Below are 23,567 nucleotides of genomic sequence, written 5' to 3'. Positions count from 1 at the left end.
GCTGTATGAAAGAAGTGGACAAATCCCACAAAAGGGTGTACCCTTCAATTCCTTGGTGGAAGTTGTGGTCAATAAGTACCACTTACAGAATTTGACTTCCTCACTTCCCATACGAATTCTAAAGAACTATGATTCTACATGCGTTCGTGGGAAAAAACATTGAGTCTGCTGGGTGGGAAGTGAGATACAGGAATTTTCCAGTCCCCTTAGAAAATGTGATATATACACACTGGTGAACTACCACTCCCCCCCACCCGCCCCTTCTCCTAAAAAAGGTGAGTGTGAAGGAATGAGAAGTAGTTTTCCTTTTGTACTTAAGCTTTTCAAAGATATCTGAATTTCCTTTTGTGGGAGGGAGAGGTCCCTTCGTCCTCTATCTTTGAAACTTTTGACTTGGATATCTACTTCCAATTTTCCAAGATTAGCCTCCTGTTGTCCAGGTTTGCATCATCCATACTGGATGGGGAGGGAGCCTGACAAGTGCGCTTCTTGAACTGGAGCTGAGGTATGACCTACTGTTGGCCTGGGAGACTGGAAAGAAAAAGACAGGATTCTAGCTTTCTCCTCTAAGGCAGTCATGAACCATTTGAACACAGAAGAGAATGTAAGCTTTTTATTCTTTAGAGATATAGGGGTAAGTCAAAACTCCCCCAATAATGTTTCATGTCATCGTTGTACTCTGAAGTAAAGAGCTGCCCTCTGTTTCTAGCTGTCTCTCTGTCAGTACCAGTGTTTGGAGCCCAAATAGAAAATAAATTGTTTTTGTGGCTCACTTTGTGTAGAAGACAATCATCCTTCACCAGCGTGGGGGACAATACTAGGTTTGAAAGAGGAAGCTGTTGGAGCTTCAATGATTCTGCTATGAAAGTATTCCTGGCTGCAGCAAAAAAGTGGAAGACCAAGTCCAGTCACATTTGGTCCCAGAGAATATAACATGGGATTTTTTACGTTTTAAAATAAATTTCTAAAGGCTTTTCAGGAAAAAAAAAATTGCTGATGTATCCCAAGGAAAACATACATAACAATGAGGCTACACTCAATAAATCCTAGGCTATAACAGTTATCTTCAATAAATACTTGACAAAAGTTCAAGATTAGAGAAAATCAGGAACAAAACTGCAACTGCTAGATCAACAATCAAGTAAAATTTAGCTTACTGTCAGGTTATAGAGTAGCAGCTGTGTTAGTCTGTATCCGCAGGAAGAACAGGAGTACTTGTGACACCTTAGAGACATACAAATTTATTAGAGCATAAGCTTTCGTGGGCTACAGCCCACTTCATCGGATGCATACAATGGGACATATAGTAAGAAGATATATATACACATACAGAGAAGATGGATGTTTCCATACAAACTGTAAGAGGCTAATTAGTTAAGATGAGCTATTATCAGCAGGAGAAAAAAACTTTTGTAGTGATAATCAAGATGGCCCATTTAGACAGTTGACAAGAAGGTGGGAGGATACTTAACTTAGAGAAATAGATCAATCTATTAGCCATCTTGATTATCACTAAAAAAGTTTTTTTCTCCTGCTGATAATAGCTCATCTTAACTAATTAGCCTCTTACAGTTTGTATGGAAACTTCCATCTTCTCTGTATGTGTATATATATCTTCTTACTATATGTCCCATTCTATGCATCCGATGAAGTGGGCTGTAGCCCACGAAAGCTTATGCTCTAACAAATTTGTATGTCTCTAAGGTGCCACAAAGTACTCCTGTTCTTTTAGCTTACTGTGTACAACAGTAAACTCAAAGTTAATTTACAAAATGTTTTTCTAAACCTTTGACGTATTATTCCAGCACACTGTGTTTGTGAGTGGCTGTATACATTTACACTGAGCAAAAAGAATACTTATCCATTTTCTAAACTTTTCAGACTAATCATTTTGAATTACACATTTATAAAAGTACATAAAGTTCTGATTACAAATAACTGTCAAAGGGACACTAGCCGAGACTGTAGTTTATAACCAAAATATAGGTTTTGTAATTTAAAAAAAAAGTGTCCAAAACCTACTAGTTATAGAAATGTTTTATTTATTTATTTGAACTTTAGAATGAGAACCAGGGTAAAACTGACTAATGTGTCAAAAGTAAACAGTATATATGCTGAAGAGAAGAACAGATTTCTAAAATTCTTTCAGTTTTAGAAATCTAAAGTCTGTTGATACAGGATAAATAAATGTTTAACTATTATATGACTTTTAACTTGACAATGTCCCTTTAATATAATATGTTTATAAAAATCCTTTAATGCCAGAGGTTCTCATGTTGCTCTAGCCCTAAGATGTAGCTATTGCTCTGTGTGAACACAAACACAAAATTGTATCCATCAGTGAAGCACGGCCACTCTGGGACTAGAAAAAGATAATAGTTTAACAACATACAGCAACACTTTACCAATTTAGGACAGAAAGCATTCCTCAACCACCGCATCAATAGCAAAGAATATATTGTATACCTAGCTCTTATACAGTGTTTTTTCATCAATCTCAAAACACTTTACAAAAGAAGTAACACTATCCTCATTTTACAAATGGGGAAACCGAGGCACAGAGGTGTGAGGCGACTTGCTCGAGGTCACCCAGCAGGCCAATGGCAGAACGAGGAATAGAGCCCAGTTCTCCTGAGTTGCAGTCCAGTGCTTATCCTCTAGGCAGGAAAAATGAATTTACAAAAAACAGATCAGTCTTTTCAGATGCAAATTTTCCCCTTTGACTACATACTTGCCAGCACAAAGCCTATTTACTCAACTGCAATGTTCCTGCGTACAGATACACAATAATTAGATTTAGGGGGAATGAAAAAAGGACCACCATATGACACCTAGAAGCGTTTATTTTATGCAACAAACTTAAATATGATCATGTGTACATAAAAGTGTACACTGTATCTATGCTGAACGATGCCAGGAAACATAATATTGATGCAACAGTCTTCTAAAACAAACATTAAAAATGAGCCTGGACAGGAAGACAAAATGCAAAACAGACCTTACTTCCAATCAGCACAATGCTCAAAATTGAGAGCAACCCTAACCATTTCCAACTTTCCTTACAAAGCTGCCGAAGTCCAACTATTTTTAAAAATTGACTTTTTTACATCAATAATAAAAATCTGGTGACAAACATTATAAAATCAAATGCTGGACTGTCTTTACTCCTTTAAAATTTTGAATATTCCAACAGAACTGCTGGAGTAAAAACACTTAAAAGTGATATATGTTTTTATAAAACAAACATCAATATGTACATTTATTGCAAATTATATTAAACTAAAATGGAGGAAAAATTAAAAAATGAAATGTCTACTTGCAAATCAATAATAATTTTAAGTGATTATTTTCCCACTCTGATAAAAATCAGAAAGCAACATTTATAAAATTGCCACCACATGACTTTTCATAGCAGGGAACTGAAATCTGTACATCTTATTTTTGCAGAAAAGTAGGCAGGCGGAAAGAATTATACATAAAACAGTCTCCAAAAGTAAAGCAAAGAAATATTTCTTGTGATTTTCCTCTACTCTTGTTTCCATTCAGTAGACATCTACTTTTTCTTGTGAAACATGGGAATAACCTGGCTCTCGGATCACAAATTTTCAATGTCAGTAAAAGAACCTCTCCTTTGACTTTCTTAAAAAAAAAAAAAAATGCAGCATGAAAATTAATGGAGTAAAATACTTTTAAACTCCAGATATGCAGAAACTGGAACCAAGTGTTAAGCAATTTGCTTAATTATTGACTTTTCATAAAAAAAAGTCTCTGGGGAAATAAGTACAGATGCTTTTAGCCTCTTTCTCAAGAGTTTCTGCTTTACATTTCCATTGAGAAGGATTAATTTCATGTAAAAGGGAAGCATAGTTTTCCTTCTGTTTTCAGAGCTGAAAGCTGTGTGTTTTGAAGTAATTTCAGTTCCTGTATAGGAAATTTCAGAATCTTAGTTTTTGCAGAAGCTTGGAGTTTGCCTTTATTTGGCCTTCATTTCCTCCCTTTTCGTGTAAGCTTTCTTTTTACCTTATAGGGGAGAAAAGAAAATAAGAGTTAAATATTTGGGTAAAGAAAATTCAGTTACTTCTGAACCATTAAAGCCACCCTCACCAATGTGTACATTTAAGTTCCTACAATACGCTTGACTCTTCATTTGTGCTTTTAATCTTCCAGCGTTATACTGTATCTTCTTCTGGACTAGCTCAGCACTGGTTCAATAAGTCCACATTTCCCTACTGTGTATTTTCATGTTTTAACCAAAAGTGGTGATACAGAAACCTGAATGAAGATAGATATATGCTTTAATTTCCATAACCGACTAGCATTTTCTCTTGTTGAATCAGACTGAATTAATGCAGTAGAATGGGGAGAGTAATTTAAAACGACTGCTTTAAGAATTCAAGCCTACAAAAGACTATCACTGAACTCTTATCTAAAAGCAATTAACCCAGCAAATACTTTTTCTGATATCCACAAATAATAGTCTAAAAAGCTAAGATTTTGTGATATGTCTCACACTCAAAGGTGATTTTTATAGAAGGAAAATGGGATTCCTTGCTTCCCTACTGCACAAACTACAATAAAATTATAAAATAGCCCTGTATGTCCCTGCTGCACCTTTAGGAAGCCTCCCTCTGCTAGCTCTGTATCCTCATTGTCTTCCTGGCTGCTCTCACGGGCTTTAAAATGATCCGTATCATTTGATGAATATCCTGGACTTGAGTCTATCTCCAACAGTGAATCTCCATCACTTCCCAGCACCTGGCTTCTGAAAAATGTTAACACTGTTTTGACATTCCTTTAGGAATCATTGAATTAATACATACTGCATGGCTTAAGTATGTAAAAAATTAAATACCACAGAATTTCAAGGAAAAGTGTAAAATACAGATTCTTTTTGACTATATGCTAATATGACCCTTTGTGGTTTTGGGGCCATTATCTGTCACTTCAAGCAGGTGTCTCAGCCCTGGTCTATACTACGAGTTTAGGTCGAATTTAGCAGCATCAGATTGATTTAACCCTGCACCCGTTCACATGACAAAGCCATTTTTGTTGACTTAAAGAGCTCTTAAAATTGATTTCTGTACTCCTAGCCGACGAGGGGATTAGTGCTGAAATCAACGTCGCTGGGTTGAATTTGGGGTAGTGTGGATGCAATTCGACAGTACTGGCCTCCGGGAGCTATCCATTGTGACCACTCTGGACAGCACTTTCAACTCAGATGCACTAGCCAGGTACAGAGGAAAAGCACTGGGAACTTTTGAATTTCATTTTCTGTTTGGCCAGCATGGCGAGCTCATCAGCACAGGTGACCATGAAGTCCCAGAATTGCAAAAGAGCTCCAGCATGGACCGAACGGGAGGTACGGGATCTGATCGCTGTATGGGGAGAGGAATCCGTGCTATCAGAACTCGGTTCCAAAAGATGAAATGCCAAAATATTTGAAAAAATCTCCAAGGGCATGAAGGACAGAGGCTATAACAGGGACCTGCAGCAGTCCCAAGTGAAACTTAAGGAGCTCAGACAAGCCTACCAAAAAAAACAGAGGCAAACAGCCGCTCTGGGTCAGACCCCCAGACAAGCCGCTTCTATGATGAGCTGCATGCAATTCTATGTGGTGCCCCTACCACTACCCCACCCTTGTACGTGGACTCCTGCAAGGGGGGAGTCTCACGCAACAGGGATGAGGATTTTGTGGACGAGGAAGATGCAGATGAGGATGAAACCATTCTCCTAGACAGCCAGGAACTGTTTATCACGCTGGAGCCAATACTCTCCCAACGCAAGCTCCCGGACCTTGAAGGCAGAGAAGGCACCTCTGGTGAGTGTACCTTTGTAAATATAATACACGGTTTAAAAGAAAGCGTGTTTAATGATTAATTTGCCCTGAAGACGTGAGATGCATTCACAGCCAGTACAGCTACTGAAAAAGTCTGTTAACGTGTCTGGGGATGGAGCGGAAATCTTCCAGGGACATCTCAATTAAGCTCTCCTGGAGGTACTCCCAGAGCCTTTGCAAAAGGTTTCTGGGGAGGGCAGACTGATTCTGTCCTCCATGGTAGGACATTTTACCATGCCAGGCCAGTAGCACGTAGTCTGGAATCACTGCATAACAAAGCATGGCAGTGTATGGTCCGTGCTTGCTGGCATTCAAGCAACATCCGTTCTTTACCTCTCTGTGTTATCCTCAGGAGAGTGATATCATTCATGGTCACCTGGTTGAAATAGGGGAATTTTATTAAGGGGACATTCAGAGGGGGCTGTTTGCCTGTGGCTGAAAAGAAATCATCCCCGCTGTTAACCACACGGTGGGGGCAGGGGTGAAATGATCATCCCAGAGAATTGGGGAGGGAGGGGGGGTGACCTTGTACCGAAAGCACATGTGCTATGTAATGTTAACAGCTTGGTTCACTGCGAGAGTCTACCCATTGTTCTCTAAAATGTGTCTTTTTAAATACTACTCTCCCTTTTTTCCTCCCAGAGCTGCAAATGTTTCAACGCTCCCCCTGTCATCTCCGTCCCAGAGACTAGCGTAGATCAGAGGGCAAAAAAAACACGCACTAGCGATGAAATGTTCTCTGAGCTCATGCACTCCTCCCACACTGAAAGAGCTCAGCAAAATGTGTTGAGGCAAGCAATGTCAGAGTCCAGGAAAGCACAAAATGAACCTGAGGACAGGAGGGACACGCAAGAGAAAAGGTGGCAGAATCAAGTGCAGAGGTGGTGGCAGCATGATGAGATGGTGGCAGGATGCAATGCTGAGGCTACTGGAGGATCAAACTAATATGCTCCGGCATATGGTTGAGCTGCAGGAAAGGCAGCAGGAGCACAGACTGCCGCCCCTGTGTAACCAACCACCCTCCTCTGCAAGCTCCATAGCCTCCTCACCCAGACACCCAAGAACGCGGGGGGGGGGTGAGGGGTGAGGCGGCCCTCCGGGCCCCCAACCACTCCACCCCAGAGGACTGCCCAAGCATCAGAAGGCTGGCATTCAATAAGTTTTGAAGTGCAGTGTGGCCTTGTCTTTCCCTCCTCCCCTGGCAGTTATTCCCCTATTTGTGTGACAAATTAATAAAGAATGCATGAATTTGAAACAACAATGACTTTATTGCCTCTGCAAGCGGTGATTGAAGGGGAGAGGTCGGTTGGCTTACAGAGAAGTAGAGTGAACCAAGGAGAAACAAACAGAACTGTCACACCATAGCCTGGCCAGTCATCAAACTGGTTTTCAAAGCTTCTCTGATGCGCAGCGCACCCTGCTGTGCTCTTCTAACCGCCCTGGTGTCTGGCTGCACATAATCAGCGGCCAGACGATTTGCCTCAACCTCCCACCCTGCCATAAACGTCTCCCCTTTACTCTCACAGATATTGTGGAGCACACAGCAAGCAGTAATAACAATGGGAATATTGGTTTCGCTGAGGTCTAACTGAGTCAGTAAACTGCGCCAGCGTGCTTTTAAACATCCAAATGCACATTCTACCACCATTCTGCACTTGCTCAGCCTATAGTTGAACAGCTCCTGACTACTGTCCAGGGGTAGATTTGCCCACTCCAAATTGATTCCCGACTGACCGGTAGCTGTCTGGAGTTGCAAGCTTCCAGAGGGCTATCGCCACTTGCTTGTGAACTGTGAGGGCTGCTCTCATCTTGGTATTCCTGCGCTTCAGGGCAAGGGAAAGCAAGTCACAAAGTTCCATGAAAGTGCCCTCATGCATGCAAAAGTTTCGCAGCCATAGGGAATCATCCCAGACCTGCAACACTATGCGGTCCCACCATTCTGTGCTTGTTTCCTGGGCCCAGAATTGGCATTCCACAGCACGAGCTGGCCCCATTGCCACCAGGATGTCCAAATTGCCAGGGCCTGTACTTTGAGAGAAGTCTGTGTCCATGTCCTCATCACTCTCGTCACTGCACTGCCGTCGCCTCCTCACCTGCTTTTGCAGGTTCTGGTTCTGAACATACTGCAGGATAATGCGTGAGGTGTTTACAATGCTCATAATTGCTGGGTGATCTGAGCGGGCTCCATGCTTGCTGTGGTATGGCGTCTACAGGAGAGCAGAGTTGCAGTGGAAGTGGTGGCTGACGATGGATGCCAGGAGAGTAGATATTTATAGAGAACGATGAGAGGACCTGCGAGGTGGATTCATGAGAGCAGAGTTGCAGCGGAAGTGGGAGCACATGACAGCCAACATGGAGAAATTCGCTATCGAGACAAGAGCAGGACAGCAGAGTTGCAGCGGAAGCGGTGGTTTGATGACGAAGGTTAGCAGTCCTACTGCACCATCTGCTGAAAGCAGTATGGTATCCACACAGAAAAAAGGCGCAAAACGATTGTCTGCCGTTGCTTTCATGGAGGGAGGGGCGACTGATGACATATACCCAAAACCACCCGCCACAATGTTTTTGCCCCATTAGGCATTGGGAGCTTAACCCAGAATTCCAATGGGCGGCAGAGACTGCAGAAAAGCTACCCACAGTGCAACACTCCAAAAGTTGATGCTAGCCACAGTACTGTGGACTCACTCTGCCGACTTAATGTGCTTAGTGGGGACACACACAATTGACCGTATAAAAGCGCTTCCTAAAAAAATCAACTTCTATAAATTCGACCTAATTTCGTAGTGTAGACATACCCTCAGTCTTGATGTGAGATGGGAAGGCTGGGGAACATCTCATTCTGTCCCATACAGACTGAATTTAGTTGAAAACTAGAAACCACAGTCTCTGTGGGCAATCCCCTCACTTCCTAGGTTGATGCTGTCACAGACATGATTTTCTCTATTCTGATATGACATCTCATATCAATAATGATTACAATCATGCCCATGTGATTTTTGGACTGCTTTCAAGATGCAGCCTCTTCCTTATTAAAAATTAATTTCTTGCTGTATTTTTTCACTTTTAAATTATTTTTAATCTATGATCTCTGCAAGCTCTTTAAAAAGAGCTTGCTGTGTAAATTACTAACAGACCTACTCAAATACTTATTTCAGGTTAAGTTGAGGGTTTTTTGAGCACATAACTTACTTATCATGTTTTTGAAATTTAAAGGTTCTTACATTTAAAACATGTTTGGAAAACGTAGGCATCCAAGGTTGTGCTAAGCCAATTCTTCGAATTTTTTGAATGTTTAGTTCTGGTGTATGAAGTTGTGTTTCAAATGTAAAGACCGCTCAGTGAATGTATAAATCAAAGCATGTGTACAGAGAATGAAAAAGGGCTGTACCAAAGTCAAATAGCTGCTTGGTGAACGTACAGTTTCAATTTCTGTTATCCATTTGCTTTTTTATATTTTAGACAAGTGATTGTTTCAAGAAAGGACATGGATTAAACAAGCAGCAAAACCCAAATGTTTTTAAAAAAACTATTTCATTCATCAAAGATATAGTGCTTTTAACTTTGTTAGTTGATTGACCAGACCAGGGTCCTGAGTTAGAGCACATGTATATTTGCATTAGTAAATGGAGTGAAAAATCCCAACTCCAACACTCTTAGCTCTCTGACATAGTGATGCAGATGATGCCAATGGAAGCACCACATTCAAGAAATAATATTGTACAAAAAGAGGATATGGTTTCTGGTCTCATATACTATATTCAGTGCTCTGAGCCTTGTTCTCATAGCATATACATAGGTTTAATCTTGAGATACCCCAAGAAAAAATATATTTCACAATGCAATGTGCTGAGCCATGATGCTGGTTATTAGTAAATGTTTTGGTTAGAGTGTTTAACCATTTGTTGAATACATTACTTCTAAAACTCAGGATATATCTTGGAGGTAGGAAAGATGCTATTTTTACCTTTGTAGATCAATTTGTCTCTGTGCTGGTGCTGCTTTTTTTGCTATGTCTTGCTGTTTTGGTGCTTTGGCATTACCTGCCTCTAAACCCCCTGAACTCTCTTGACTGACTGCTGCCCTTTTCCTTCCCCTGCCAGATGGTTTATTTGTTTCATCATTTTTTACTGTGGTGCCCTGAGATTCAGACTTTGGTGGACGCCCTCTCCTAGGTTTGGGAGGGGCTGGTGGTCCTGATTCATCTGCTTTTTTTTCTTCTGTTTTTTGATGAATGTTTTCTGATCCAGCTGTTGCTGCCGTTCTTTTTTTTCCACGTTCAGTGCTAATGTTTCCTTGTGTAGCCTGATCAGAATGAATCTCCTAGAAAAGAAAAGAAAAATTCCTATTTAGCAAAAACAAGATCCCCAAAGGCCAAGCTGTAACTGTTATCAGACAAAAGCATGAATTTCTGAAGCAGATATGCAACAAATCATATGAACACCCACCCAACATGTAAGGCTTGGTTCTAGTGAAAAAACATACCAAAATGGAACTTTTTGGCATAGTTTGCTTGCAATAAATTTAATATATGAAACCTATAATGTATGACACAGTGCATTTTCTTTCAGTCTCAAAGTAATTTATTTGTATTTTGAAAGTAACTAAGATTATGATAGGACTATAACACTCTCACTTCCCACCATGTTCCTACGAGGCATGCTCTTTCACAGTCTCTTTGCCCATCACTGGGAGATCTACTAGAAGGGCAGTAAGCAATGTCTCTGGTGAAACAAGACTTTAGTGCAGCAAAAAGGGGGTTTACTTTAGTAGATGGATTTCTGAGACCAACCTCCAGTAAAGCTGTGGTAGTAGTAGTAGTAATAAAATAAAAAAAAAACCCTTCCAGAACACACTCCAGGACAAAAAAAAAAGGGTTTTGGGGAAGTGAGGAAGATGGAAACTGGGGTATGGGGGGAATCTCCCATCCGCACGCGTTTTGCCACGTTCACTAGGTACAGGGAGCAATGCATGTGTGTATGTGGGGATAGGGGGTGTTCTTCCTCTTACATAGGGCAGGGCTGCACAATGGACCCCTGGGCAAAGGGGAGAGGTGGTAAGTGGCCATCTAATCAGTGGCCCCTGGAACAGTTGCCAGCACATCTCACATGGAGGAGGAGAGAGGGGTATTCAAGGAACATACCTAAGATGATGACTGTTAACATCATGGCTCTACCATGGCAACAGACCCAGTGAAATTATTTACATTATTTCCTGTGTACCTTGAAAACCTGTAATTATTCATATGGGTAAAAATATAAGTAGAGCTGAATGGTCCCGGTAGCTGAGGCCATTTTTATCAGACAGCTTATGAATAGAACACACAAGTCTGAACTTCAGATTAGCAAAAATATTGTGATGGTTTTGCATCTCCTTATTTATGCAGTTCAAGTACAATTACAGTGCAATTCATTACTCAATACCAGAGACAAAAAGAAAAATTACTCTGATGCCACCAGAACTTAAAATGGCACCTATAACATAAAAGAACTTCATCGCCAAGTTCATAATTCTGCCACCATCTCTTTACTTTCCACTAAGTAATACAGAACATTATATAATGTTTTTGTGAACCTGTCACATATTAATATAGCATTTTGAGTTTGCCAAGGGATGTATACACTATTTAATCTACAAAAGCTGTAAATGTGCCATTGGTTAAAAAAAAAGGTTGCTCATCAGGAATGTACCTTAGGTGCCTGTGAAATGACCATTATTAAAAGGCTGAACTATTGCGGTCTTAGGAAACAGACTTGGTCTATGGTTCAGCCCATCAGAAATCAGCCATTTAATTATTTTTAAATCAGACCAACCATCTGGCTGACATTGCTTCCATTTGATATTCATTTGGCATCATGAAATATCTGTTAGTCTTTACTTTGCTATAGAGCAGTGGTTTTTGACCTTTCTTCATTTGCAGCTGCCTAAAAAATTTTGAACGGAGGTGCGGATCCCTTTGCAAATCTTAGTCTGCAGACCCCAGGTTGAAAACCATTGCTATAGAGTAATAAAACTTATAAACCCAAATATTTCCAAGGGTTTTTCAAACACATGAAAACAGTGCTAATTCCCCTGCCTCCTTTTTTTAAAGAGTGAAAAATTTAAAGGTTTTTGTTTAGCTATTTGATAAATGCCATATATAAATTTTGTAATGTGGCACCTGATCATCTCATGTAATTTAAAACACATCCATTAAAACCATTCACCATAAATTAGATGCGGTGTCTGAAACTAGGATTTCTCTCGTTAGAAGTTCCATTGTTATTTTAAAAATGGCTAAACAAACTTTATGGTAAGAGTTTTTTTCTATTTTTTCCTGTTTGTTTTTTTTTAATAGTCTCATATGAGGCATTTTGGTAGTGCCTGGGAAGAATTTTAATTTTCTACATTTTGGTCATAATGGTTATACACAAGTTGTTCTTGAAAGCTCCCTAAAAATTTCTAAGTAACAATAATTATATACAATTTATATCATATAGGGAAATAATTCAGCATGATGACAAATGATTCAAAATGTAGTATCAGAAAGAAAGGGTAGAGATTAAACAGATTCTATAAAATACATGCATGGAAAAAACATACACATCTCGGGAGCTATTTTTCCCCTTAGGCAATATTTTATTCACAGTGACCGTCGAGCTAGTCACTATTTGTATAATTTTGTGTAATCCTAGTTAGTTTTCCTTAGCAGTCAAGAGCAACTTAACGAACATTTTAAGGTCAAGCAATGGGAGCACTGGGAATGGAATTCAGGTACTCTTGGCTATAAATCTACTCTTCCCTCCTCACACTTGTGTGTGGATATAGGCTTTCTAGTATATGTTTCTGTAAAATACATTTCTTACAGGTTAGGAAGCTTTCAATTGGCATAGATCACCTCAATTAAAAAAATAGACATGTGGACACAGGATCACAAGTGTCTTTAATAACTAAAAAGAAAAGGAGGACTTGTGGCACCTTAGAGACTAACACATTTATTTGAGCATAAGCTTTCGTGCCACAAGTACTCCTTTTTGCGAATACAGACTAACACGGCTGCTACTCTGAAACCTTTAATAACTAAATTATCTTGAAGAAACAAGTTCCCACCAGGGCCAACAGCTTAGAATAAATTTGCTGTTCCCTTGAGCAAGATATCTTGGAATCACTATGAAGCAAATGAATAAGGGTTGAGATTTCCAAATCCAGGTAGGTAATTTAGCTACACAACACCCTGTGATATCAATGGGAGCAGTGTACCTAAATACCCTATAGCTCTGAAAATCTCAACCAAAATCTCAAAAAGTGGGAACATTTACTTTTTTGAACCGTCATATCTCCCATATGCCTTGTCCAATTTGTCCCAAACTTTACAGAAAAATTCCACCCTGGCAAAAACTCACGATTGTGAAATTTCAGAAAGATTGTTTCCGTTTTGGAGAAGGTGCGGGTAGGATGTAATAAATCAGCGGTGGCCAACCTGTGGCTCTGGAGCCACATGCTGCTCTTGAGAAGTTAATATGCGGCTCCTTGTATAGGCACCGATTCCGGGGTTGGAGCTATAGGCGCCAACTTTCCAGTGTGCTGGGGGGTGTTCACTGCTCAACCCCTGGCTCTGCTACAGGCCCTGCCCCCGCCCCTGAGCCTGCCATGTCCTTGCTCCTCTCCCTCCCCCCAGAGCCTCCTGCATGCCATGAAACAGCTGATTGGGAGGTGTGGGAAGGGAGGTGGAGGCGCTGATCGGCCGGGCTGCCGGTGGGCGGGAGGCGGGGAGCTAATGAGGGGCTGCTGACGTATTATTGTGGCTCTTTACATTGGTAAATTCTGACTCCTTCTCGGGCTCAGGTTGGCCACCCCTGTCATAAATGATCTTACATGATAGCATCTTCAACCTTGTCTACATAACAATTAGCCTCTTTCCACAATCTGCACTTGAAATGCCTGTTTACATTTTTACCTAAACATTTACTTAAGAGACTGGATAAATATATGTATTAAATCATAAAATTAGCACTATCCATTCCCTTCTCCATAATTACAAAAATGTAGTACTGAACTTAGATTTTTTTTTTTTAAATTGTGTTCTATGAGAGAGGTATTTTCTTCTTTAAAAAAGCTCAAGGAAATAAAATATTAAAAAAATCAGAGTTTAAATACAATTTTGGTTGTGGCACAATCTAGTAGATACAAAGAAATGTAATGCTGGGAGGAATACTCTTTACTTAACTCTTGTGCTGTTGTGCATATTCCTCTCTCCCCTCAAAAATCGCTAACTGGGTGTTATAGATTAAGCATCTTTTCAACACCAATGACACATCATTTCTAGTGATTTTATTAAACTGAGTGCAATCTCTGACCACATACTGAACAGACCAGGCAGGTCTATCAAATATAAATAGTCAAACAAACTGGATATAACCTTAACTTAAAACAACATTAAAACTGTGAACAAACTGAAAAAAAGATGGGAAACGTGAAGGTTCCATTGTACTCCCTTTGGTATTTCATAAAATAGGACGAACTCTCTTAACTAGTCCGTACTGTTTGACAATACATGCCATCTATCCATTTGTCTGAAAAAATCGTTAGTTGTTCTGAAAATGAGCTTTCTTTTTATGGGCTGACAAAAGAAATGAGATAATTACATTGAATGAGATGAGGCATCAATTCTTTCAGAGACCATCTAGGAAATGTTGGTATGTACTAAATGAATTTCTATGCCAGATTAGCTATAAAAATAGTGTTCACTTTTAAAAATATGAAATCTACCTTGTTTTTCACAGGTTCTGTCTTTGCTGGCGTGACTGAAATAATCCTCACTGGATTTTCATCATTTTCACTGACCCCAGTTTCTGATATATCTGAACTCTGTTCCCTGTTAGAGGAATTAAAAACAATCATGTATGCAACTATTTTTTTCTTCTTAAACAACGCAGACAGACAGGAGCACAGACTAAAGTAGAAAAAAAATCACCTGCCTTCACTTTTATATTCCCCTTATCAGAATGTTTCCCATACAGGCAAGTATTAACTTTCATTCAACTGTGATACCACCAGTTTGCAGGATAAGAACAAATCTATTAATCAGGACAAGGAACTTGCACACAGCTGTTCCAGGAGGGGAGATTTTTCACAAAACATACCATATTAAGACTATTCAGAGCCATTACTGTGTGTGCCCCAGGACCATCCAAGCTTTGCCCCAGTTGAGGGACATATTCCAAATGGATATAGAAGTGGTACTACCCTTCAGTTTTATGAAACAACTGAACCTTTGGTTGTACTCAACTTTCTTTCTTTAACCATTTAGCCTATCAAGTTCATCAACTATGAAACAAGCTAAACTCAGCCTTAAAATTTCAAAGTGCAAGCTCTCTCTCTCTCTGCAGTAGATTTTTAAAAAAATCAATGGGAGTTAGGCACTTCAATACCTTTCAAAATTTGTCCCTATGTACTTTAGAAAATAAAGCATTTTCCTGTCACATATTATAAGCAACATTTATTCCTACCTTTTCATTTTAGCCTTCTATTAAACTACATATCAACTTAAATGTACTTAATCAGCAAAACTCTTTGTTTTAACTGAGACACTACAGTCATTAAAAAGTGAAGAGAAATTATATTTATTGTTTATTAAGCAACATGATTAATCTTAATTCTTTCATATTAGAAACATGTGGGCTGTAGAATCTAATTACACAACAATATATTTGTTAGTGGTTTATTAATATATTTTCAGATGGAAAAATATTAAAAACACGTAGCTAGAGTGTTCAATCACATGGCATCAGAATACATTTGCAATCCATCTGGATCTGAATTGTCTTTATTATAGCTAATGCACACAGTGTACACAAGAAAGAAAATTCTCTTAATTTAGTGAGGTTGATAAGTGTTGTCTCGAGGTGCTCAGATTCCATGGTGATGTACATGGTACAAGATCAATTATATAGAGATGCACCTGTGGTTTAGTTGATTGAAAACAGGGCAGGGAGTTAGGAGAGTTAGATTTTATTCCTGTCTACACCACTGACTTGCTATACGATCCTGCACAGTTCACAACCTCTAAATGTGTCAATTATCTTGGCTATTTTAAAAAAAAGGATCACAAAGGTGCCTATAAAGAACCCTAGGCTATAGGAATAAAAAAATGCAAAGTATCATTTCCTGATTGTTCAAATTCAGCAAAGTACAATGGCATACAAACAAAACACTTATTTCCAAAACACAGGAGTGTATAGTGTTAAATGAAGTAAACAGCTGCAAACAAATAAACACCATGTACCTTGATCTGTTTCCTGCAGGAGAGCTCAACTCTGAGTTTACACTAATATTGCTTCCAGTCTCTGATCCTGTGCTTCTAATATAAGGTCTCCTTCCAGTTGCAGATAATGGTTTGTTTACTGCACCTAATACACCAGTTGGTTTTGGCTAAAATGCAGAGAGATTTATTCAAGCTTTTATTAAAGGTATACAAACAGGAATTTTAAAAACACACTAAAATTTTTTAAAAATATTGTCTATGGTACAGTGAGGATTAACTGCACAACTATTATACTAAATAACCTCTTCCACTCGCAGCAATAATTCCCATCTTAACTAGCAACATGCGATAAAAGGCATTTGTGGGAGGTCTTTCCTAACACAATGGCTGCTGTCAATTGCTGTGGACCATTCTGCTTGATTTTATAAAAAAATTATTATTCAGGGAACTTTGCATATCAGGCATGCAAATGGCCAATGACTGCTAATATCATACTGGGGGGCCCCAAAAAACCTTATGAAGGTGGCAGCATTCTGCAACAACTACCCAAATAAAGCAGAAGAAACTTGCAATCTATAGAAGACAAGTTGTGGGCAAATAAATACGAACTTTCCCAACAGAAGGGTAGGATTAGGTTCGCTGTCCAAGAAAACGTGAAATCTGAACACTCCTAATTCAGCATAAGGAAAGCTAATGTAAAATGCCAGTTGCTGTACATCACGTCTTTTAGGGACTTCTGGCGCATGGCTGGTATCTTTGGTTTAGATGGACCGGATGGTAATCTATTTGTTCGGGGTGCCTAGACAGGAAAAGGAGGTGGTACTTCTCTTTGCACTATACACTCTGTGGGAAGCTAGGGCATTTTCTTTATAGCATGGTTGGCACAAAGCTGCTTCTCCAGTGGGTTTTCAGGTTTCCTTCTAGACCATGTTAAATAAAAATATTCTCTCCATACTGCTCTGGAGTGGGGGTTAATTTAACAGGAAGCCAAGCAGGAAAACCATGTCACAGATGCTGAGCAGCCATCTGGCCAGCAGAACTGTAGCCTCTTGCGGCAGGGAGGCAACTAAACTATTAGGAGGCAACCAGGGCAAAGCCAAAAGACAGGATGTTTATTTTTATACTGCGTGCATACATGGCCGGTGGTTGAGACAGGAGATAGGGTATAATGCAGGGGTGGGCAAACTTTTTGGTCAGAGGGCCACATCGGGGTGTGAAACTGTATGGAGGGCAGGGTAGGGAAGGCTGTGCCTCCCCGAACAGCCTGGTCCCCGCCCCCTCCCACTTCCCACCCCCTGACCACCCCCCTCCGAATCTCCCACCCCCCTAAGCCCCCCACCCCTCCGGGCTCCTTGTCACCGGCCACCCCCTCCCGGTACCCCCATCCCCTATCTAATCCCACCTCCCTTGCCACCCCCTGACTGCCCCCCACAGAACCTCTGCCCTATCCAACCACCGTCCCCTGACCACCACCCCCTATCCCCCCAGAACCTCCACCCCATCCAACCGCTCCCTGTCCCCTGACTGCCCCCCGGGACTCCCTACTCCTTATCCAACCCCCCAGCCCTGGCCCCCTTACCATGCCGCTCAGAGCAGCATGTCTGGGAGCTGCGCCGCCTGGAGCCAGACATGCTGCTGCGCTGCTTGAGTGTGCAGCCCCACCGCCCAGGCAGGTGGAGGAGGGGGAATTGCAGGGGAGGGGCTAGCCTCCCAGGCCAGGAACTCAGGGGCCGGGCAGGACGGTCCCGCGGGCCGCATGTGGCCTGCGGGCCGTAGTTTGCCAACCTCTGGTATAATGGCATGATAACATGCTAATGTCCTGCATAAAAATAGCCTGTTACTAAGCACATGGACCGGTAGTTACACTGCCCTGGAACAAGTAGCGCACTAAGTTTACTTGAAAGTTAGAGTTATGTGTTTTATCATAAAAACAATATACCACTTATGTACTGTCTGAAATCTGAACTGAGAGAAAGTGAAATAAATGTTTAAGTAAACATTAAAATGTTAGGGCACTGAATAAATGTTAATTTTTTCAGATGTTTGGTACAATAGTAATAGTTAAATAACTTAAGCAACAGAAAATAAACCAGGCCTGCTATTGTGTTTAGAGCTGCATTAGTGAGAAAAATATGTCCCGTATTTAGCAAGAGTTGCTAGCTACAATAATGTTTCCAGAAGATTCAATTAGATGAATGACTACTATCAAAGAATCGAAGGGCTCAGTTTAAACAACCAGTGAAAATGTGTTTCAAATATTAACATTTCAGTAATCAAATTTGAAAACTATTTAAGCTATAAATGTAGGCAGTATTTCATAACTCCATCATGTACACAAATACTATAAAACTATTGCTTCTGACTCTAAGCAAAATTTACAGTAAATTACGTAGTACTATATAGTTACATGGAAGAGAGTATGTAAAGGAGCAAATGCAAATGAAGCATAAATGAGAAATGTGTGAACTATGCTGTTGTTAAGATCTTTACATTTTACAAGGTGACAAAATCAACGCCTCCAAAACTAGGAAACGCCAGAATTAAGCATTTTCAACCTTGCTTCTGCACCCTTGTACGTACAAATTATGAGGCATCCTGTGATTATATGATAAATTACTATTTTTCCCTTCACAGATTTTTGTCAGTGCACAGGATGGACAAAGCAAGGACAGTAAGCACTGTCCCCTGCTCCCCTCTGAAAATAGTGTCAAATTAAAGGCATTTGTTGAGCCTTCTAGTAAAAGCAATTTACAATTCTCGCACCTATGTATAACTATTAATAATTAAAAGTAGCAAACAAACTTGGTAATACACTTTTTGAACTGCTGTACTGAGTCTTATAGTGATTTCTCTGAAAATGAAAAACTAGAATGCCTATTAATCGCTATATATCATGTGCAAAGTCATTACAATTAATTAACATACAGTACCTTTCCTGTTAAAAGAAGAACCCTTGTCTCTTCTGTAATATAATTCCTGTCATTACAGAAGTCCTGCGTGAAAAAAGGAAAATAATTAGATCTGCATTTGTCTTCTCTATTTTAAGGTTTTATTTTTATGTCAGTGTGAAAGATTTATTTTGTCACGTAAGCTGTTATCATCAAACCGTCTTGAGGCCTTTCCAATTTTCAGAAACTACACTTAAGAGTTTATATAGCTTCCTAGTGACAAATTTAATCTAATAAAGCACAACAAAATTTTATTCAGAACTGCACAGTTTGTATTCAGCAGTCACGCACTTCAATTCCAGATTCCCAATTTTTTCTATTAACTTGAAGGTAAGCAAAAGTGATTTCCCTGTTGTATATGTTGTGTCTAGCTGTATTATTTGTTTTGGAAGACCAAAGAGAAGTGGTTTTTATAAACTGAAAGTTGTAATCTTATTTCATTTTGATTTTTAATATATAGGTATCAACCTAGTCAATCATAATGCAAATCAATCTGTCTACATGCTCACTTGGCCTGCATCACTATAGTATTTGATACTGCATAATGATGCAAGTAAACTACCAAGTTACATCATTTAACCTTTGAAATATCAGCCTCTGGAAGGGTTCTCTGTTTATGATACTGGAAATTTTGAGATGTATTCTCTTGCACAACCAGAAATTAAAATCTATCCTGTAGAATTCATTTGGCTCTACTCTAGCAATTTATGTCCTGATTATGGTAGTGTGATACAGGGTTCTACTGGTGACAATGAGGTTGCCCAAGGAAATCTTAAATCCCAAGAGGCTAAAGATTATATTAAAAGGACTTTTTTTTAAAAAAAAAAAAGTAAATGCACTACGCCAAACAATTATCAGAATTAAATATATGCAAGATGTTTTAAAATTTAATCACCAATCTATCTGTTTCCTCTCTATACTTTTTTGTCAGCTTTGCATTCCATTTCTTTCTCTTTGTGTTTTGGCTTTTTCATTTCTCCCTCCCAGCAGGTGCACAACTCCTTAATGCAATGTCCTGTCAATGTCAGTTAAAGCAATCAGTATTTTAAATAACTATCACCTGCTAACAAACAACTTTAGCTGCATCTGCTCAAGATGGACAGATGGCTTAGCATACAATTTGTGCTATATAAGTGAATACTTCTTATAATAAATACAAGTTTTCTCCCAACTCCGTATTTTAAATTATGATATAGCCTTGAAAGTTAAGTCACAAAGTATTTGTATTACTCCTCCCAGAAAATGAATTAACAAAATTACCTTTTCCGGTTGCGTAAAAAATTTGGTGGGCAATACAGGGTCCTTTGGTGAATCTGCATTACATAAAGCACTCTTGCTGTTGATTACACACAGTGCTACATCACATACTGTATAGAGTTTCTGAGGGGAAAAAAAGGGAAACAGTGCTTTAGATATTATTTATAATTTTCATAAGAGTAGCAAGAATGTACTCTTAAAATGTATAATCAATGAGCAAAAATAATTCTGTATCAACTATTAAGAACATATTTTACACTTAAAGAATTAACAGCATACTTTGCTCCTCATCACACCTTGCCCCTCTCTGTAGTTCCCAGTTTATTTTCTATACAATACTCCTGAATGAATAATGAAAAATACCTTAGACGTATAAATGCACATCTGATGGCTGTTGCTTACTTGAACACACCAACAAGTTTCTTACTCCAACAGTAGACATTCATAGTAATTATACATATTACATTATTTTCCCAAAGAGAAGAAACTGTCTAACATCTACATGCAACTAAAAGTTCAGGGCTGCAGTGAAAATTAACACTGAATAGCAGACAATATTTAACAAATGCAATTTATTCAACTTAGCTGCTAAAAGCAACAGTTTTTTTTTTTTTAAAGCTGGAGATAAGTAACGTGTACATTGTTTACAACTAATGTTCTCTCTAGAGGACAGTAAACATTTCTGGTTTTGTGCTTTCTAACATCTTATGTATCTTGTTGTACATCTGATTGCAAAACCCTTCTGCTCTCAACCACCACTCCTAAAGTGAATCATATTTCTTACTTCATTGGCCTTAGGCTCATCAGGAGACTGAGCATCCCGGGTAAGCTTGATGCTTTCTGCCATCTTTTTCATGAAGGCATGGCTGTTGTTCTCATTCTTTGTCATTAAAACTTCAAGCATGAACCACAGGCACCTAATGAAACACAAGTAACTAAATACCATGTTTGATACTGTGATCTCCGTGTGTGGAGCAGGAATAGCAACATCTTTAAAAACATTATTCTATTAGCTCTATCAGCTATAACAGCAGCCTTAAGAGACTGTGGTCAAATCGTATATGTAAGTCAAACCTTGTGTGTGTGTGTGTGTGTGTGTAGCACAGGGGTATTTCAGTATAGTTTCAAGTAAACTTGACGTTTTAAAATCTGTAAATTGCATATATGTTTTAAATTCTGTGTGTGGTTCATGCTTGAATTTACAGGTCTTTTAACACCACCAACCCAGTTTAGAACATATATGCATGCAATTTACAGGTCTTAATATGTCAAGTTAACTTGAAACTGCACTGAAATACCTGTGCCACACAATTAACTAACTATTCTGTATAGATTTTAATGGGCTTAGGATCAAGCCCTGAGTGAACTCTATATTAAACAAGAATGAAAATTTAATTTTATGGTAATTGTTTGGGTGGAAAAGACTCAATCAAGGTCTGTATAAAAAATCCAACTCATTCACTTTCTCCTCTCTTAGTTCACTTCCATGAGCTAACCTCACAAAATAAAAAAATATCAGAGGAAATGAAGGGAAGAAAGAAGATGGAGCACTGACAATTTCTCAGTGGGGCCGGACGAGTTGCATCTGAGAGTGCTGAAGGAATTGGCGGCTGTGATTGCAGAGCCATTGGCCATTATCTTTGAAAACTCGTGGCGAACCGGGGAAGTCCCGAATGACTGGAAAAAGGCTAATGTAGTGCCAATCTTTAAAAAAGGGAAGGAGGAGGATCCTGGGAACTACAGGCCAGTCAGCCTCACCTCAGTCCCTGGAAAAATCATGGAGCAGGTCCTCAAAGAATCAATTCTGAAGCACTTGCATGAGAGGAAAGTGATCAGGAACAGCCAGCATGGATTCACCAAGGGAAGGTCATGCCTGACTAATCTAATCGCCTTTTATGATGAGATTACTGGTTCTGTGGATGAAGGGAAAGCAGTGGATGTATTGTTTCTTGACTTTAGCAAAGCTTTTGACACAGTCTCCCACAGTATTCTTGTCAGCAAGTTAAGGAAGTATGGGCTGGATGAATGCACTATAAGGTGGGTAGAAAGCTGGCTAGATTGTCGGGCTCAACGGGTAGTGATCAATGGCTCCATGTCTAGTTGGCAGCCGGTATCAAGTGGAGTGCCCCAAGGGTCGGTCCTGGGGCCGGTTTTGTTCAATATCTTCATAAATGATCTGGAGGATGGTGTGGATTGCACTCTCAGCAAATTTGCGGATGATACTAAACTGGGAGGAGTGGTAGATACGCTGGAGGGCAGGGATAGCATACAGAAGGACCTAGACAAATTGGAGGATTGGGCCAAAAGAAATCTGATGAGGTTCAATAAGGATAAGTGCAGGGTCCTGCACTTAGGACGGAAGAATCCAATGCACTGCTACAGACTAGGGACCGAATGGCTAGGCAGCAGTTCTGCGGAAAAGGACCTAGGGGTGACAGTGGACGAGAAGCTGGATATGAGTCAGCAGTGTGCCCTTGTTGCCAAGAAGGCCAATGGCATTTTGGGATGTATAAGTAGGGGCATAGCGAGCAGATCAAGGGACGTGATCGTTCCCCTCTATTCGACATTGGTGAGGCCTCATCTGGAGTACTGTGTCCAGTTTTGGGCCCCACACTACAAGAAGGATGTGGATAAATTGGAGAGAGTCCAGCGAAGGGCAACAAAAATGATTAGGGGTCTGGAACACATGACTTATGAGGAAAGGCTGAGGGAGCTGGGATTGTTTAGCCTGCAGAAGAGAAGAATGAGGGGGGATTTGATAGCTGCTTTCAACTACCTGAAAGGGGGTTCCAAAGAGGATGGCTCTAGACTGTTCTCAATGGTAGCAGATGACAGAACGAGGAGTAATGGTCTCAAGTTGCAGTGGGGGAGGTTTAGATTGGATATTAGGAAAAACTTTTTCACTAAGAGGGTGGTGAAACACTGGAATGCGTTACCTAGGGAGGTGGTAGAATCTCCTTCCTTAGAGGTTTTTAAGGTCAGGCTTGACAAAGCCCTGGCTGGGATGATTTAACTGGGAATTGGTCCTGCTTCGAGCAGGGGGTTGGACTAGATGACCTTCTGGGGTCCCTTCCAACCCTGATATTCTATGATTCTATTTACCATTGTGAGCCATATATGCAGCTCTCTATGTGTTATGTGGGCCACATCCACACAATATATATACTACCTGTATGGGCTTGAGGATATCACATGGGCCACAGCTCTGTGCTGATTGAGTCACAAGTGGCCCACGGGCCATAGGTTAAGAACCAATGCCCTAGCCCTTTGATCATGCTTAAGGGAT

The 23,567-nt window shown here is 39.9% G+C and overlaps 1 protein-coding gene across 5 annotated transcripts in view; it reads right to left on the bottom strand.

Moving 5' to 3' along the window:
* Positions 1-2,825: 2,825 nt before the first annotated feature.
* The window catches only part of PDS5A (PDS5 cohesin associated factor A), a 165,325-nt gene continuing 144,583 nt past the window's right edge, over positions 2,826-23,567 (bottom strand). For 4 of the 5 annotated variants that reach the window (XM_073342241.1, XM_073342242.1, XM_073342243.1 and 1 more), the window contains exons 27-33: positions 21,066-21,198; positions 20,285-20,404; positions 19,007-19,069; positions 16,098-16,243; positions 14,582-14,687; positions 9,801-10,156; positions 3,987-4,762 (exon numbers count right to left, since the gene is read on the bottom strand). In XM_073342241.1, coding sequence (XP_073198342.1) covers positions 4,513-4,762; positions 9,801-10,156; positions 14,582-14,687; positions 16,098-16,243; positions 19,007-19,069; positions 20,285-20,404; positions 21,066-21,198 — 1,174 coding nt within the window. In that variant the 3' untranslated portion in view covers positions 3,987-4,512. Of the gene's footprint in view, positions 4,763-9,800; positions 10,157-14,581; positions 14,688-16,097; positions 16,244-19,006; positions 19,070-20,284; positions 20,405-21,065; positions 21,199-23,567 lie in introns of all 5 variants that reach the window. The other variant, XM_073342245.1, reaches the window with a different exon arrangement.

Source organism: Lepidochelys kempii, chromosome 4 (genome assembly GCF_965140265.1).
Source record: "Lepidochelys kempii isolate rLepKem1 chromosome 4, rLepKem1.hap2, whole genome shotgun sequence".
In the NCBI taxonomy this organism is placed as follows: Eukaryota; Metazoa; Chordata; order Testudines; family Cheloniidae; genus Lepidochelys; species Lepidochelys kempii.
Note: the sequence above shows the minus strand (reverse complement) of the source record. Positions and strands in the feature narration are given on the sequence as shown.